The 17,065-nt window shown below is 40.3% G+C and overlaps 1 protein-coding gene across 12 annotated transcripts in view; it reads right to left on the reverse strand.

The window, feature by feature from the left end:
• Positions 1 to 17,065, reverse strand: part of ankhd1 (ankyrin repeat and KH domain containing 1) — a 200,145-nt gene that overhangs the window by 80,488 nt on the left and 102,592 nt on the right. For all 12 annotated transcript variants that reach the window (XM_041192971.1, XM_041192973.1, XM_041192975.1 and 9 more), the window contains 9 exons: positions 15,294 to 15,441; positions 14,968 to 15,201; positions 13,842 to 13,936; positions 13,069 to 13,306; positions 11,840 to 12,031; positions 10,614 to 10,723; positions 10,210 to 10,297; positions 2,551 to 2,678; positions 2,278 to 2,421 (listed from right to left, as the gene is read on the reverse strand). In XM_041192971.1, coding sequence (XP_041048905.1) covers positions 2,278 to 2,421; positions 2,551 to 2,678; positions 10,210 to 10,297; positions 10,614 to 10,723; positions 11,840 to 12,031; positions 13,069 to 13,306; positions 13,842 to 13,936; positions 14,968 to 15,201; positions 15,294 to 15,441 — 1,377 coding nt within the window. The remainder of the gene's footprint in view (positions 1 to 2,277; positions 2,422 to 2,550; positions 2,679 to 10,209; positions 10,298 to 10,613; positions 10,724 to 11,839; positions 12,032 to 13,068; positions 13,307 to 13,841; positions 13,937 to 14,967; positions 15,202 to 15,293; positions 15,442 to 17,065) is intronic.

A 17,065-nucleotide genomic window follows, 5' to 3' on the forward strand; every position in this document is an offset into this window, starting at 1 on the left:
AGCCTTTTTGGGAGAGTGGCGGGGTGTAAAGGGCAGGCGAGTTGTTGTGTGCTTAGGTGGGCATTACCTTGTGAAAATCTTTGCTGTCCAAGGCAAGGAAGATGATGGAGGTTTGTTCTGATGGTGGAGACAATGCCTCGTTGAATACCTTTACTGAGAGCTGCCTTCCGACTACCCTGCACCTCAAAACATCATTTGTCTAAAGCATCTATCATTTCATGGCTTCGGAACTCGCAACTCATAGAGTCTACTGATTCCATAGTTTTTGCCGGTACACCCAGGCGGAGGCCTTTTCACAAGTGGAAACTATGTTATACATAGCAGGCCACAATTGTTTTTGCCATTCTCTCTGGTGCATACTACATAATATGCTTTGACCTGTCCAAGTAACTGAAAGCTGCCTGGTGATACCAAGAGCACATAAGTAACATTCTTCTGTTGCAACTGTGTCACTCAGAACACTGTCTGCTGCTCCGGCCTTGGCCCCTAGGATACAACCATTTAACAGGCCATCCTCACCAAATGACAAGGCTCAAAGGAATCCCTCCACATACTGACATGAGGTATCCTTTGGCGGGTAAAGGCAAGCTACATGTTAGAAAGCTAAAAGCCCTTTGTATTGATTTAAGTCATAGAATTTATATGTGCCATCCTGGGGAAGCCAGCAAGCCTGTAGAACTGTATAAACCTCTCATTGCTTGCATAAAACACGCCCCAGGGGATGAATTATGGTGATCCTTGGAAAAGGCATCATTGCCTGCTAAATGCTGTCCCTTATAGCTCATAGATTTCCACCATGGCTGAGTAGATTCCCAAGCTATAGAAACTCAGGATCTTGGTGGCCTTCATCTTGAGAGATAACATCCTGCAGGACTTAAGACTGTGGCCTGATGTCATCCTCCAGAATTTCACACAGATGGCTTCTTTTTATGAAGTGCAGTTCCTCCATAAAGGCCCTAATACAACATGCCTGCATGCTCCCTGGGACGTTAGGGAGGCAAAAAACCTCAAGTTCAGAGAGCTTAGTTAATTAGTAACTGCAAGTCTCCACATTGAGAAGGAAAAAATATTGCTGTGAAACTGTAGAAATAAGGCTAAATAGTTTGGGCATATTCCCAAGATGAGCATTGCTTAAATCACACTGGACTTTGGTTCCCTGCTACACCTAAATTTTTAGGCACAAATCTACTCTAGCACATTATCCATGAAAAGCTGGAGACTCCAGTGAGCTAGTTTCTCCCATGGAGCTTTGTAAATGAGTCACGTGCTTTCAGCAGACATATCTTGGAAATGATACTAACAATCAGGAAATTTTGAACATAGTAATATTTCAGCATAACAATTGCATGCGAATATCCTTGGGGGGAAAAAAGACAGCATAACCCCTCTTTTACGCAGAAAAGTTTAAGAAATTTCAGGCCTGAAATAGCTCTTGCCTTGTAAGATGGCAGTGTTTTTAGTTCCATTTCTACCTCCTTTGGAGACTGCTTCAACCTCCCCTAGGTAGGTCAATCCACAAAGATCACTAAAAACCAACAACCAGAAATTGCTACTTCAAACAAACTCCAGAAGCAATGAAGCCAAATCTGAAGCTCATTTTGTCTCTGCACTGGTCTTCTAATCCTTAGGAGCATGCATACCAGTTACAAGGTTGGACCAAAGCAATTTTTCACCTCTTATGTCCAGATCTCGTTCAAATTAAAAGAGCTGAACAATAAATTCAAATTCTGTTATGGTACATGACTAGTCCTGGTTGCAACTTTATTGGAAACCACAATTATTAGGGGGACTGTATACCAAAATCCCCCGACAGAATTTACAATGCTGAAATTCTAAATTTTCCAAATCAAAAGTAATGTAGGCTATAGCCAATATTAAAAACTGCAATTGACAACATGCAAGATGCAAAAGTTTTAGTCTTGTTCAAAGTGTGACTATTGTAATTTGAGACTTCTCAAATCATGTGCAACTTTGATTTATGTGGGCTTAGTTTTGTAAATGGGGCAGGTTAATGTAGCTTAGAGCATAAAACAAGTTAAAATGAAATGCAAGCTTGTGCAGAAACAGATATAATCAGAAAAAAATCAAAGTTTGCTAAGAATGGCTTAATTACACCCCAAGATTACAATGTTGAACTAAATTTTTTTGCTTCAATTTTGCATTTTTATTAGTGTCTGCTTAAAAAGCAGATAGCCGGCTTTCACATTGGTCGGACTAAAAGTTAGTGGTTTACATTTTAGTGAGGTGCAGCAAGTTGAAAATAATTGGTAAACTCACCTGAGACTGGTCATGTGAAGGTGGTGTAAGCTGAGCCACATCTGATCCTGGTACAGGCAGGATGTTATTTGGATAGTCTAACAAGTACGAAACCACATTTGTATGCCCCCCTTTAGCAGCTTCTATGAGCATAGTGGAACCATCCTAAGAAACACAAAGATAAGACAACTCTCCTTTTACATAAAAGGAATTTTGTGAAAGGATTTTTCTACATCAAATCACTGTACAGTTTGGTTTTATAAAAACGGATCTTGTAAAGCAGATTTTAAATACCTTTAATCGATGTGTAGGATCTGCCCCATGTGCCAAAAGGAGTTCAACAACAGCAAGGTGCCCTCCAGCACATGCTAATGAGACCACTGTATGATCGTTGTTAGCTGTAGCCCTGTTTACATTTGCTCCTGAAAAGACAAAGTTAAAACCTGGTTGGTGTAGAACAATTGTGTCTTGACTCTATGCGCAATCTGTTTTTGAAGATGTAACAAGCAGGATGGATAAAAGGGGTGGGGGTGGGGGAAATCAGTAGATTTAGTGTATTTGGGTTTCCAAAAGGCATTTGATAAGATGCCACATAAAAGGATACCGCACAAGGTAAGTCTCATGGTGTTGGGGGTGATACATTAGCATGGATAGAGGATTGTCTAGCTAACAGAAAACGGAGTCACAATAAATGGGTCATTTTCAACTTGGCAAACTTAACTAGAGGAATGCCACAGGGATCAGTGCTGGAGCCTCAACTATTCCCAATCTATATTAATGACTTGGATGAAGGCACTGACTGTATTGTAGGTACGTTTTCTGACAATCCAAAGATAGGTTGGAAAGCAAATTGTGAGGAGGATACAAAGAGTCTGCAAAGAGATATAGATAGGTTAAGTAAGTGGGCAAAAATTTGACAAAGACTGTCCACTTTGACAGGAAGAATAGAAAAGCAGAATTTTTTTTAAATGGAGAGAGACTACAGAATGCTGCAGTACAGAGGGATCTGGATGCCCTTGTATATGAATCACAAAATGTTAGCACGTAGGTACAGCAAATAATTAGGAAGACAAATGAAATGTTGGCCTTTATTGCAAGAGGGGTGGAGTATGAAAGTAGGAAATCTTGCCACAATTGTACAGGGTATTGATGAGATCAGAGTACTGGGTACAGTTGGTCTCCTTACTTAAGGAGGGGTATACTTGCATTGGGAACAGTTCAAAGAATGTTCGCTAGGCTGATTCCTGGGATGATGAGGTTGTCTTATGAGGAAGGGTTGAGCATGTTGGGCCTACACTCAATTTAGAAGAATGAGAGGTGATCTTACTGAAACATTTCCCCTTCTGGAGGAATCTAGAACTAGGGGCCGGGTTTAAAAATAAGGAATCTCCCATTTAAGATGGGGAGGTGGTGAAATTTCTTCTCTCACGGTCATTAATTTTTGGAATTTTCCTCCCAAGAGTGCAGTGGAGGATTGGGTCATTGAATATATTCAAGACAGAGTTAGACAGACTTTTGATCAACAAGGGAGTCAAGTATTATGGGGGCAGGCAGGAAAGTGAATTTAAGGTTACAATCAGATCAGCCATGATCTTACTGAACGGCAGGTTAGGCCCAATGGGTTGAATGGCCTACTCCTAATTATCACTTTATGATCTTTACAACAGCTGTTTCAAGGATGTCAACCAAATTGAATATGCCTGTCAAATCTAGCAGTGTTAGCAACCAGGGACCTAAAGTGTTTCATGACCACTATGTTTCAGCTGCGAGTCTCATAGGATTTCCTTAATGTTTTACGGATTTAAATCACTGTTTTAAAAAAGAAAGATGCTTTACAAAAAATCTGCTTAATATTTCTGGTATTCAAGGGACAGGAAGATGGACAAATGCAACCCCACATTAACAAAACGAATTTCAGTCAGGAATCAAAAGGATCTCAGAACATTGAATACTGACCATCTCAGCAATAAGGAGGCAGAAGCTACCCCTTTTTTTGAGTACTATTAAAAGAAAGTTGGATTACAGGTTTCCCTAAAGCCAAGATAATCTGCTTATGATTTCACTTGCTGTATTACATTTCAAGATCCCATACCTCTGGGGAAGCAGAGTTAAGTCAAGTGAGAATCGTAGCACAGTTTCTGGGACAATAATTCTACCTTTTAACCTTCACAGGTACATACAGAACCTCTTGGAACAGCCAGTTCTGGTTACCTTGAACTGGGAGCGGAAGCACATTTGCTTTGCAATCTTCATCAGGCAGCCCCACTTTTCAGATAACCTGCATTATTCTGCTCATTTCCAATACATGTTCATCAATAAGAATAAATGTCTTGAAGAATTCAAAATGGTTCAGATAGAAGTTATCAGAGTATCATAATCAAGTTGACTCCAAAAAGATGTATTGCATTGAAAGTCTCTTCTGCAGCAATTTGCTACCTCCAGCTCCAAAGAACCCTTTACAGTAGTGTATTCTGGATTTAAAATTCATCCAAGATCTTTAATTCCCCAGACCCAGATTACCAGTGCTTTATCAGTACGCTGTGCTCCAGCAACAATATATGCCCAAATAGATGGGCTTGTTGCTTAATACATGGGTTTTAAATTGGACCAAATGAGGTTATTACACAAATAGCCTACTTCTAACATCTGAGTAATTTTATTGCTAAAACATGTCTATTCCAGTGTCTCAGTTGCGATCAAAAATGTAAAAGGTCATCCAGAAAAAATTGGCATGTCCAATCTTGTACTTCCCTCACCAGTGGAGAAATCTCACTCAGCCCATTAATTTCTTTTACAACAGTACAAAGAGTAACCGGTAAAACATTTCCAATGTCATTGGTATCTTTATTGGAACAGTATGCCTTTAAATCCAATTTGTATGCCATACCAATCCCATTCCTTTCATCCCTCTCATATCATCCTCATCCCACCTTTCATTCCCATGTCATCCTATCCCCCATTCCATTACCTTATACAACCTTTCCCATTCTGTCCAACCCCATTTCATGCTGCCCACCCTTGTCCCCATTTCTTCAGCCAGAGCAACTTTGTAAAGCTCCCCTTACCTCGCATTGCTTTTTTCCCTCCGCCACTTCCCCCAACCTAAAACCCTCTCCCACCAGCCATCCCTCCTAAGCTGCCACCCACAACTTTGTTGTTGGGCTCCCCTTACTGTTTGCAGTGTTCTTTCACCAACCATTGCCTTTCCGCCTGCCAACTGTCCCTCCCATACTATTCTAACTCTCTTCCAACCCACCCACCATATCCTTCCAGCCAGGGTAACTTCGCTGTTGGACTTATCTTCTGCTGTTCATTATCTCCACCTATGCCAACTACCCCTCCACCACCGCCAACTGCTGCACATGCCTCACATGCTTAAATTGGCACCACATCACAGTAGCTATGCCTCAAAGCAGCAACTACTCTATGAAACTCTCAGAAAACAAAGGCTCTTTTCATTGAGGTGGGGGAAATCAAAAAGCATTTGGAGAGACACAGTTTCAACCCTACTCCTCTACTTTGATCTCTCTGCCTACATTCTTCACAAGAAGTTGAAATGTCTCCCCATCCATGGGAGGTAGTGGTGGGGTGGAGTAGAGCGGGTGAGGAAAGGGGGCACGGAGTGGGGAAAATCAGATGGGGGAGTCACATTATGTGGGCTCTGGCTTTCACTGCCTACAGGGGCTTTAATAGTGACTTGGGGCCCGTGTTTGAGGCCTCCTAGGCCTATCAGATGCCAAGTGATAATCCAGCCAGACGGACAAAATTATTTAAAACAAATAATATAACAACGAGGAATTTTACAATGCCTGAATTTAACTGCTCTGTGAACCCTCCCCCCAATTAATACAATATATGTCTTGCGCACACCACTCCTTCACACGCACCAGGCTTCGTCCACCAAATCAACTCGGCAAAAGGAGGACAGGCAAAAACTGCATATTATGATAGATTACAAAGTTTAAATTTCAGGTTTATACAATTTTACAGACGTTCACAGCACAGGAGGCTGCCATCCAGGCCCATTGTATCCGTGCCAGTAAACACAGATCTGACTACACTAATCCCATTTTCCAGTGCTTGGCCCACAGCCCTAGAGGCTATGGCAACACAAGTGCATTTAAAAAAAATTAATTCAAGGGATGTGGGCTTCGCTGGTTGGGCTAGCATTTATTGCCCACCCCTAGTTGCCATTGAGAAGGTGATGGTGAGCTGCCTTCTGGAATCGCTGCAGTCCATGTGGTATAGGTACACCCACAGTGCTGTTAAGAGGGGAATTCCAGGATTTTGACCCAGCGACTGAAGAAATGGCAAAATATTTCCAAGTCAGGATGGTGAGTGACTTGGAGGGGATCGTGGGTGGTGCTCCCATCGATCTGCTGCCCTTGTCCTTCTAGATGATAGTGGTTGTGGGTTTGGAAAGTGCTGTCGAAGGAGCCTTAGTGAATTGCTGCAATGCATCTTATAGACGGTACACACCGCACATTTGCGCCGGCGGTGGAGGGAGTGATTGTTTGTGGATGTGGTGCCAATCAAGCGAACTGCTTTGACCTGGATGGTATCAAGTTTCTTGAGTGTTGTGGGAACTGCACTCATCCAGGCAAGTGGGGAATATTCCATCACACTCCTGACTTGTGCCTTGTAGATGGTGGACAGGCTTTGGGTAGTCAGGAGGTGGGCTACTCGTCGCATGATTCCTAGCCTCTGGCCTACTCTTTTAAACACGGTATTTATGTGGCTAGTCCAGTTCAATTTCTGGTCAGTGGTAACCCCCTTCCCAGGATGCTGATAGTGATGGATTCAGTGATGGTAATGACATTGAACATCAAGAGGCGATAGTTGGATTCTCTCTTGTTGGGGGTGGTGATTGCCTGACACTTGTGTGGCAAGAATGCTGCTTGCCACTTGTTAGCCCAAGCCTGGATATTGTCCAGGCCTTGCTGCATTTGGACATGGACTGCTTCAGTATCCCAGTCGTTGCAAATAGTGAACATTGTGCAATCATCAGCGAACATTCCCACTTCAGATCTTTATGATGCAAGGAAGATCATTGATGAAGCAGGTGAAGAAGGTTGGGCCAAGGACAGTATCCTGAGGAACTCCTGTGGTGATGTCCTGGAGCTGAAATGACTGACCTCTAACAACCACAACAAACTTCCTTTGTGCTAGGTATGACTCCAACCACTGGAGAGTTTTCCCCAACTCCCATTGATTCCAGTTTCATTCGGGCTCCTTGATGCCACACTCGGTCAAATGCAGCCTTGATGTCAAGGGCAGTCACTCTCACCACATCTCGGGAGTTCAGCTCTTTTGTCCATGTTTGAACCAAGGCTGTAATGAGGTCAGGAGTCTGGTGGCCCTGGCAGAACCCAAACTGTCAGTGAACAAGTTATTGCTAAGCAATTGACAGCACTGTTGATGACCCCTTCCATTACTTTACTGATGATCAAGAGTAGACTGATGGGGCAGTAACTGACCGGGTTGGATTTGTCCTGCTTTTTGAGTACAGGACATACCTGGGCAATTTTCCACATAGTCAGGTAGATGCCAGTGTTGTAGCTGTACTGGAACAGCTTGGCTAGGAATGCAGCAAGTTCTGGACACCAAGTCTTCAGTACTATCGCCAGAATATTATCAGGGGCCATAGCCTTTGCAGTGTCCAGTGCCTTCAGCCATTTCTTAATATCACGTGGAGTGAATCAAATTGGCTGAAGACTGGCATCTGTGATGCTGGGGACCTCCGGAGGAGGCTGAGATGGATCATCCACTCGCACCTCTGGTTGAAGATTGTAGCAAATGCTTCAGCCTTATCTTTTGCACTGATATGCTGGGCTCCTCCATCATTGAGGATGAGGATATTTGTGAAGGCTCCTCCTCCAGTGAGCTGTTTAATTTAGTGAATATCTAAATACTTGTTAAACGTTATGAGTGTTTCTGACTCAACCACCCTTTCAGGCAGTGAGTTCCATATTCCCACCACCCTCTTGGTGAAAACATTTCTCTTCAACTACCCACTTAGCCTTCTACCTCTTACCTTAAGTTATGTCCCCTGGTTACTGGCCCCTCTACTAGTGGAAAAAGAGCTTTCCTATCCGCCCTATCTATGCCCCTCGATCTTATATACCTCTATCAGGTCTCCTTTCAACCTTCACTTCTCCAAGGAAATCAACCCCAGCCTATCCAATCTTTCCTCATAGTTCAGACCCTCCAGCTCAGGCAGCGTCCTGATAAATCTCCTCTGCACCCTCTCCAGCACACTCACATCCTTCCTATAATGTGGTGACCAGAACTGCATGCAATACTCTAGTTGTGGCCTAATCAGCATTTTATACAGTTCCAGCATAACTTCTCTGCTCTTGTATCCTACACCTCAGCTAATAAAGGCAAGTATCCCATATGCCTTCTTAAGCGCCTTATCTATCTGCCCTGCTACCTTCAGGGTTCTGTGGATATGCATACCAAGGTCCCTCTAATCATCAGTACTTTCCAAGGTCCTACCATTCATTCATAGTGTAATCCCTAGCCTTGTTAGTCCTGCCCAAGTGCATTACTTCACGTTTTTCTGGGTTGAATTCTATTTGCCACTGCTCTGCCCACCTGACCAGTCCATTGATATCCTCCTGCAGTTTACGGCTATCCTCCTCACTGATTACCACCCTACCAATTTTAGTTTCATCCGCGAACTTCTTGATCATATATTTCAGCTCAAATCATTTATGCACACCACAAACAGTAAGGACCCCAGCACCGAGCCCTGCAGAACTACACTGGAAACAGACTTAGTCACAAAAACATCCCTCTACCATCACCCTCAGCTTCCTGCCACTTTGCCTTTGATCCCATGGGCTCTTACTTTCTTGACCAGTCTGCCATGAGGGACTTTATCAAAAGCCTTGCTAAAGTCCATGTCGGCCACATCAAATGCATTACCCTCATCAACACTCCTGGTTACCTCCTCAAAAAATGTGATCAAATTTGTCAAACATTACCTTCCCTTAACAAATCCATGCTGACTATGCCTGATTAATCTGTGTCTCTCCAAGTGCAGATATATTCAGCCCCTCAGAATTATTTCTAGTAACTTCCCCACCACCGAGGTTAGACTGACTGGTCTGTAATCTCCTGGTCTATCCCTTCCTCCTTTTTTTAATAATGGGACGTTAGCAGTCTTCCAGTCCTCTGGCACCTCACCTGTGGCCAGAGGATTTGAAAATTACTGCCAGGGCCTCTGATATCTCTTCCCTTGCCTCCCTCAACAGCCTGAGATACATCTCATCTGATCTGATGCAGATTTATCCACTTTTAAGGCTGCTAAACCTGCTAATCAGTCCTCTCTTTATGTTAATATTAGAGGAAATTTCACAGTCCTCCACCCTGATGTCTATATCTGTTTTGTCCCTTTCCATTGTGAAGACCGATGCAAGTATTCATTGAGGGCTGTGCCTACATCCTCTGGATCCACACACACACATTACCTCAATGGCCCCTAATTGGCCATACTCTTTCCCTAGTTATTCTCTTGCTCTATATATTTAAAAAAACTCTTTGGGTCTTCCTTTATTCTACCCACAAGTGCTTTCTCATGCACTCTCTTAGCTTTCCTAATCACTTTTTTAAGCTCCCCCCTGTACTTTTTAAACCCCTCTAGAGACTCTGCCGTATTGAGCCCTCGGTAGCTGCCGTAAGCTTCTCTTTTTTTCTTAATCCTAACCTTTACGTCCCTTGACATCCAGGTTGCTCCAGACTTGGTCCCCCCGCCATTGTCTTTACAGGAACATATTTGCCCTGTACTTTCACTATTTCCTCCTTGAATGCCTCCCACTGCTGACAGTTTTATCTGCAAGTAGCTGCTCCCAGTCCATTTGGGCCAAATCGTATCTCATCTTAGTAAAATTAGCCTTTCCCCAAGAGGAAAAGTTCAGAACATCCTGCAGGATAAACATGAAGGCTTACCTTTACTGATGAGGAACTGTACTGTGCACAAATGACCAGCTCTTGCAGCTTTCATCAAAGGTGTCCTCCCACCTTCAGATTCATGTTCCTAAAGAGAGGAAGAAACCTCATGAAAGTGGTTTTGGAATCTAATGAAAAAGATTCAAAAACTAGAATTCTAATTTTAGGCTACACGCTATTTCAAAAGGTAAACTTCAAAATTCCACCATTAAAAATCTTGCACACTACTATGTAGATCCTATTACATTTGTAATTTAACCTGGTAATAAAAATATTTTATTTGAAATATATTTAAAATCTTTGCTAAGATTTAAATTCATATATTCAATTGTAGTCAACCAAACTATCACACTGGCATATCCCTATTGGTGTACTACATTGTCACAGAATGTAGAAATTCTTACCAAATCAGCTCCTGCTTGTAAAAGAACATCAGCAACATCAGTATGCCCATTTTCACAGGCATATGTTAAAGCTGTATCTCCTGTAGCTGTAGTGGCATGCACATTTGCTCCTAATAAAGACAAGAATTCTTTAGCATCTCGAATATAACATAAAAGCAATGCTAAACACATTTTGTATGCATAAAAACATTTGGTAACGCTATCCAGTAAACACATTTATCACTTCATTTAGAAATGTAACACGCTTTTAATGGAAAATTACTATAATGTAGAAAATAATTTTAGCAGTAATTAAGTGAAACATTTATAAACGTAGGATGCAATTTCTATCACCAATGCAAGGCTTTGGTTCCACAAATGAGATTTGACATCTGACAGATCTTCAAATGCTACACTCAAGGCCTTACACTTGAAATTGATGGTTCTCCATCCATTTTCCCTCTAATAAATTTTCAGAGTTGGTTATCATCAACAATAACTAAAATGCATTCTTTCAACGTGTTAAATGCACTCATTTTTTAGTGACTGAGGCAATTGAGCTTCTTCCAAAGCAATGAAAAGATAATTAATTTACTTCAAGGAATTTTTGTTCATCTGTGAACCAAACACTTACAATTACCAAAATCAGTGCCCACATTAAAGTCTGTATGTGTTTGGATTAAACATTATATTTATCTCATCAGAACTGTAAAGTTAAAATATGTTCCAACTCTTACTTTTTTGACAAAAGGAAAACAAATCCAAAACCAAAAAGATTGCCAAAGTAATCACAAAAAAATAAAAAGAAAAAAGCAGGAAAAACTAAAAAGCATGCTTATACTTTTTCTGCATTAATGGCAATCAGTTTAAGTGTTTATCCATGCACTACGTTCTTTTGTGGATTGCTTACAGCACAGGTGAAGAGACTAAAAGGATCTCGTATCTTGAGATTATTCACATATTGAAACGGAATTGAATTTTTTTAAAACTGTTATTTGATTTAGCAAATAACATTACTCCATAATATCAGGATGTATTGTGCAACTTACTATGTGCAACTTATGTGGAGAGACAAGGATGCGCATCATACTGCTTATGACATTACAAGGTTGAATGCTGCATCGACATAATACTTTCACACTTCTAAGCTGCTATACAATTCTTCTGGATTGCAAAGTGAAACAGTAAAACCTTATTTGAGTTATTAAGACACTGGGCAAATAACCACTATAAAATCAGGAACACACCTGCTGCAAGTAAATATTTGACCAATTCAAGATGACCTTCTTGCGCAGCCTCCATCAATGGTGTAGAGCAACCCAATTCAATGTCAGCTCCTGCCTTTATTAAAAAATCTGCAACTTCCAAGAAGCCTCCACAGCAAGCTAGAGTCAGGGCCGTCTCTTGGGTTTCTTCTGTCTGTGCATTTATATTGGCTCCTACAAGAAGTCCAGGCAGCAATTTATAATTAAGAGTTTGCTCAACTAAGTTCCAACGATTTGAGTTATGTATTACTGGTATGGTAATAGCTTTTGTTTGGCGACTTTATTATGGAGCTCAATACACTATACATTAAAATTGCACAACACGAAATAAAAATTAGCTGTACAACCAAGTTGTTGACATGGCCCAAGGGATTCCATTGCAATGTTTTATCATTGGTATCAACCCACTTGAAGTGTGGCTGTAGCTGGTGACCATTTCAGAGAATAACTCGGTGGGGAAAACAAAAGACAAGACAAATACAAAACATTTTTGTTTATTTCAATAGAGCAATATTCTTTCTTGCCATGCCACACATGGGACTAAGTCAGATGTTTCTTACTTTCCACAACAGTATCGATATAGTTAAAAACCATCTTCATTCACAGAAAATTATTAAGCTTATTATACAAGGGAACCAGAATAAACACTAAACCAGATATGGAGGGAAAGGTAAAGCCATTGAATTCAAATATAATTGTTTTGTGAATTGTCTGAAGATGTTCAATTTTATTAGCAGCTCTTGATTTTGAGCCAGATGATGAAAATTTCTCATTTAAAATAGTCTCAGCTGATCTTGTTTCAACTGAGTCATCTCTCTGAAGCCATCAAGATAAACAGACAAGAGACACCTCATAGTCAGCCATAAGCTGCAATGTAGGACCTTGTGGCCACTCTGTTTCTACAATAGCGCAGCAGCCATTGCTGATTGTAATTTTCTATCTTCCGAGAAGAGAAGAATGGTGGGATGTTGATGGAGAATAGGTAAGCCTGTGTCTCTTTGAATCTAAAAGAACACCAGAAGCCTAATTTATTCAACTGTAGTACTCTGTCAAACAATCCAAAGATAATCCTAAATCTAAGATCAAAATAATTAAACTGTTAAACCTAGACACTATATTCATACAATATAGTCGTAAGCAGTCAACAGTTCCAATGCCATGTCAATAACTCCTTGTTCTATGTAAAATTGAATACAAGGGACATATCATACCCTGAGCAAGCAGCAAAGCTACCATTTCCTCATGACCTTCTCGTGAAGCTTCCATTAATGGTGTATAGCCTTCATCATTTACTTCTTCTAGGTTTGCTCCTCTTTCTATGAGGAGAGCTGCTAACTCCACGTGACCACCACAAGCAGCAAGAGTCAATGGAGACTCAAAAGAATCAGCTGGCATGTTTACTTGTGCACCACTGTCTAAAAGGAGCCGAGCTACTTCAACATGGCCGTCCTATTCAATAAAGACAATTATCAGCATCTTAATATGTTAGAATACCTAGCACATTCCTTTCTAATATAAAGCATAAATAAAATGGAAATCCAGTTTTGATTCTCAACAGTCAAATAAAGGACACAATTTACTTTGTATTCAAGGTTAATACAGCAGTGAAACACTTATCAAACCCATTGTATACAGGAAAGAAAGCTCATGTTTAACTTAAAAATCTTCTGGTTTATGCCGAAATATTCATGGACAGCAATTAAAAAAATGGATCAAGCTACTGTGTAAAAGAAGCAGTCTTGACAATTACACACATTACTCATTCCTGTGTTTTGAATTATTTTTAAAAGACTTGCTTACATGTTTTTCTCAGACAACAAATAGCTGACAATCTGAATTTTGCGATTAAGTGGGCTAATATCTTGTTCAAAAAAAGTTAACATTGCATTTAGTGCACTAAGCAAAACTAAGCTGAGACCTAAAAGGAACTGGTGCAGCAATTTTGGGAGGGATAGGAAAGGGGAGATGCACAAAAAACACTTACCATACATGCTTCCATTAAAGCTGTATGCATTTCATCTGTTTTGTGCTCCTGATCAGCACCAGCTTCAAGAAGAAACCGCACCATTTCCAAATGTCCTATATAATACATAGGTCAGTTAGGATTAATAATAGAAAAATATTCTGACATATATAGCCTTGTAAATGTATTTAAAACCAGTTTCTTTTACATATTAAGTTCTGCTTAATTTTCAATTTTTCAGATGGAATGAGGTCTGCAATTTTTCTGGGCATAATTGTGATTATAAAGTGCTGTATTGTTCAATTCTTGGAATTCTTTCGAAGTCTACATCCCAGAGATCTGTGTTTTGCTCAGTTGTTGAGTATAGTCAAGACTGAAATCAACAGATTTTTGGACTCAGGAAATCAAGAGATGTGGAATGGGTAGGTGGAGTTGAGGTGGAAGATCAGCCATGATCTAATTGAATGGCAGAGCAGGTTCAAGGGCCATAATGCTCCTTTTTAATCTTTAAACCAAATAAAAGGAAGCACTGTTCATGTATCAGATCATAAAACAAAAAATTTTAGAAAGGGGCAAATCTTGGAAAGAGGTCCAAGTTTTATTTTTGCTGTGAAAGCTCCTTACACAAGACTTGTATTTCAATGCTCTCATGGTTTTCAAATGCTTTATTTTTAGTTTTCTTTAAAGGGGGGGGGGGCAGAAAAGATAACGATTGCACAATACATCAATGTGCCTCAAAGAAAATGGAGCTGTGCTTTGAAGAGGTTTTGAAAACCTTCATACTGTAGCGTTAAAAACACAGCTAAAATAGGTAAACTGCACAATGTTTCAAAGAAGTCCTACATTGGAACTGTATTAGAGCTGTTTTTTAAATACTCAGTTTCAAATTTTGAGATAAAAAAATCAGCCTTATTCCAATTGCCCTGAACACACACTAGGTTATCAAGTTACTATTTAATTTCTCTTGACCTTGATATGATGAAAGATGGCTCAACTAAACCTTCTCATGAAAGCCAACAACTTCATTCATTTAAGCACCAATTGCTTTGTTTATTTTTAGAAAATACATGAACTAAATTCAATGTTTTCAACTTTCAAAGTACATGTTTTGTCACATGACATAGCTTATGATATATCAACATCATACCTTTGTAACATGCCAGTGTAAGTGCACTTTCCTTGAACTCATTTGAGTGAGTATTGATTCCAGCTCCATATTCTAAAAGCACCCGTGCAACCTCCACATGGCCAGCACTTGCCGCTTCCATCAGAGGTGTATGACCATTTTCATTGTGATCCTCAATATTGGCTCCTGCTTTCAGAAGTACTTTTACAACATCAACAAACCCACCAGCACAGGCATAAGTGAGTGCTGTGTTTCCTAAAACAAAATTTAAAAAGTTTTAAAAATGTAAAGTGTCATCTCACTTTACAGAAACCAAAATTAGATAGCTAAGCATCTTCACCACTTACCTGTTGAAGACTGAGCATTTACATCGGCATCATGGGCCAGCAGCAGTTTTACTATATCTACGTAGCCTCCACTGGCAGCTGCCATCAATGGAGTAATGTCTCCCTTGATGCCACGATCTTCAACATTAGCATGCACAGCTAGCAAAACCTGAATAATAAAACTTGTTAAATTAACAGAGCTCAAAAGGGTAGATTTACTATTCAGCAACACAACTAAAGCTTCAATTTGTAACTAGGCACTTAAACAAGGGTATCAATGCCTCTTGATCACAGACATGTCACTGGGGAAAGAACAGGCAAACCCTAAACTTGAACCCCTTCCTGCAGATGATTTGTCACTGGCCACTAAATTTAGTGCATAGGTATCTAGATTTATACTATATGCTGCAAGTCCAATTTCCAGACTTTTGGAGGAGTAATGAAATTCTCTCCATGTATAAGAAAATCTTTCTCTAAATAGAATATCACACCTGATCTGGCTAATCAGCGTAAGTAAAAGGTTTCCATCTCTTACACAGCCTTTCCATAAGCCCTCTGATTGCAATGAGTCCAACCTCTCTTCTGTCTACACATCTAACAGCCTACAAAATTTATTCTCAACATCCCCGACCATATCTTCAATCTTGTTATGTGCACAGACATCCAAGCCCTAATAATTTTCAACATCATTCCACACCCTCATTTTCCACATTTCCACCTCACTATCTCTATGTCAACATTTCCTTCCTTCTGTCTTTACTTGGTCTACAAACCGAGGAACTCCTCATCCTTGGTGATTTTAGCCTGCACTTTAATCAGCTGATTTATCTATGTTCCTCTCCTGCTTCAACCTAACCCTTCAAGTAAACACTCTCATCCGTATCCTTGGTCACCCAAGTACCTTCTGGATTGAAAAGGTTTTCTTCTGCAATCGCCCCCAAATTCATGGAATTTTTTTCAGCATAATATATTGGAATCTTTGAATTAGCTGTATCTTGTGTCTGTTAAAAGTGAGCACAAGTTGCAGCAATGGATACTGGTTTTCGTTGAGGATTTACCAAAATTAATTGATAGTTGCTATTCCCACAGCTAACTTAAGGGTAACTAATAACATATGGTGTCCACAATGGCAAAACATTGGCTCATTATGCAAGTTTGCACTAGGGCAGCTGCTCATTTAATTTACTGAGTCTCAACATAACCTTACAGCTATAAGTTTTATTTTTACTTTTCTGCCTGTGTTTCAATCCAGAGGTCTTATAATTGAAACGGTTATAAAAATAGGCCAACAGGGAAGGTCAGGTCACAAATTCATCTCCTGTCTCCGTAAACCTAAATCAACACCATTCTGAGGAAAACTGTTTTAAGTACAATGGAAAATAAGGTAGATTTGAAATATAATGTAGTGTGGTGATAATTCTTGCTCAAGGACCCTGATAAAGATTATTCAACAACTGCACTGAACATGGTTCAACCACCTCCTTTGTCAACTCCACATCGACCCCATCTTCCCCACCCAACAAGGAGAGAAGGAAAAGAGTATAACACCAGTGTATTTGCACATTTAAATTGTCTATATTTCAGTGACCAACTGATCACTGGAATTTCTTCAAGTTCCAACAAAAGCAGCTGGTTCATGTTAATGCTAAACCATGCAAAGTTTGATGAGCAAATCTTAAGAAATACTTACGTGAGGACTTTTCAAACAGGTTTAGCCTTTATAAGAAAAGACTTGAGCAACTATATACTGTACACAAATAGTACGACAGTCATAAGATAAGAATGCCATCTTA

Source organism: Carcharodon carcharias, chromosome 8, assembly GCF_017639515.1.
Source record: "Carcharodon carcharias isolate sCarCar2 chromosome 8, sCarCar2.pri, whole genome shotgun sequence".
NCBI classification, from domain to species: domain Eukaryota; kingdom Metazoa; phylum Chordata; class Chondrichthyes; order Lamniformes; family Lamnidae; genus Carcharodon; species Carcharodon carcharias.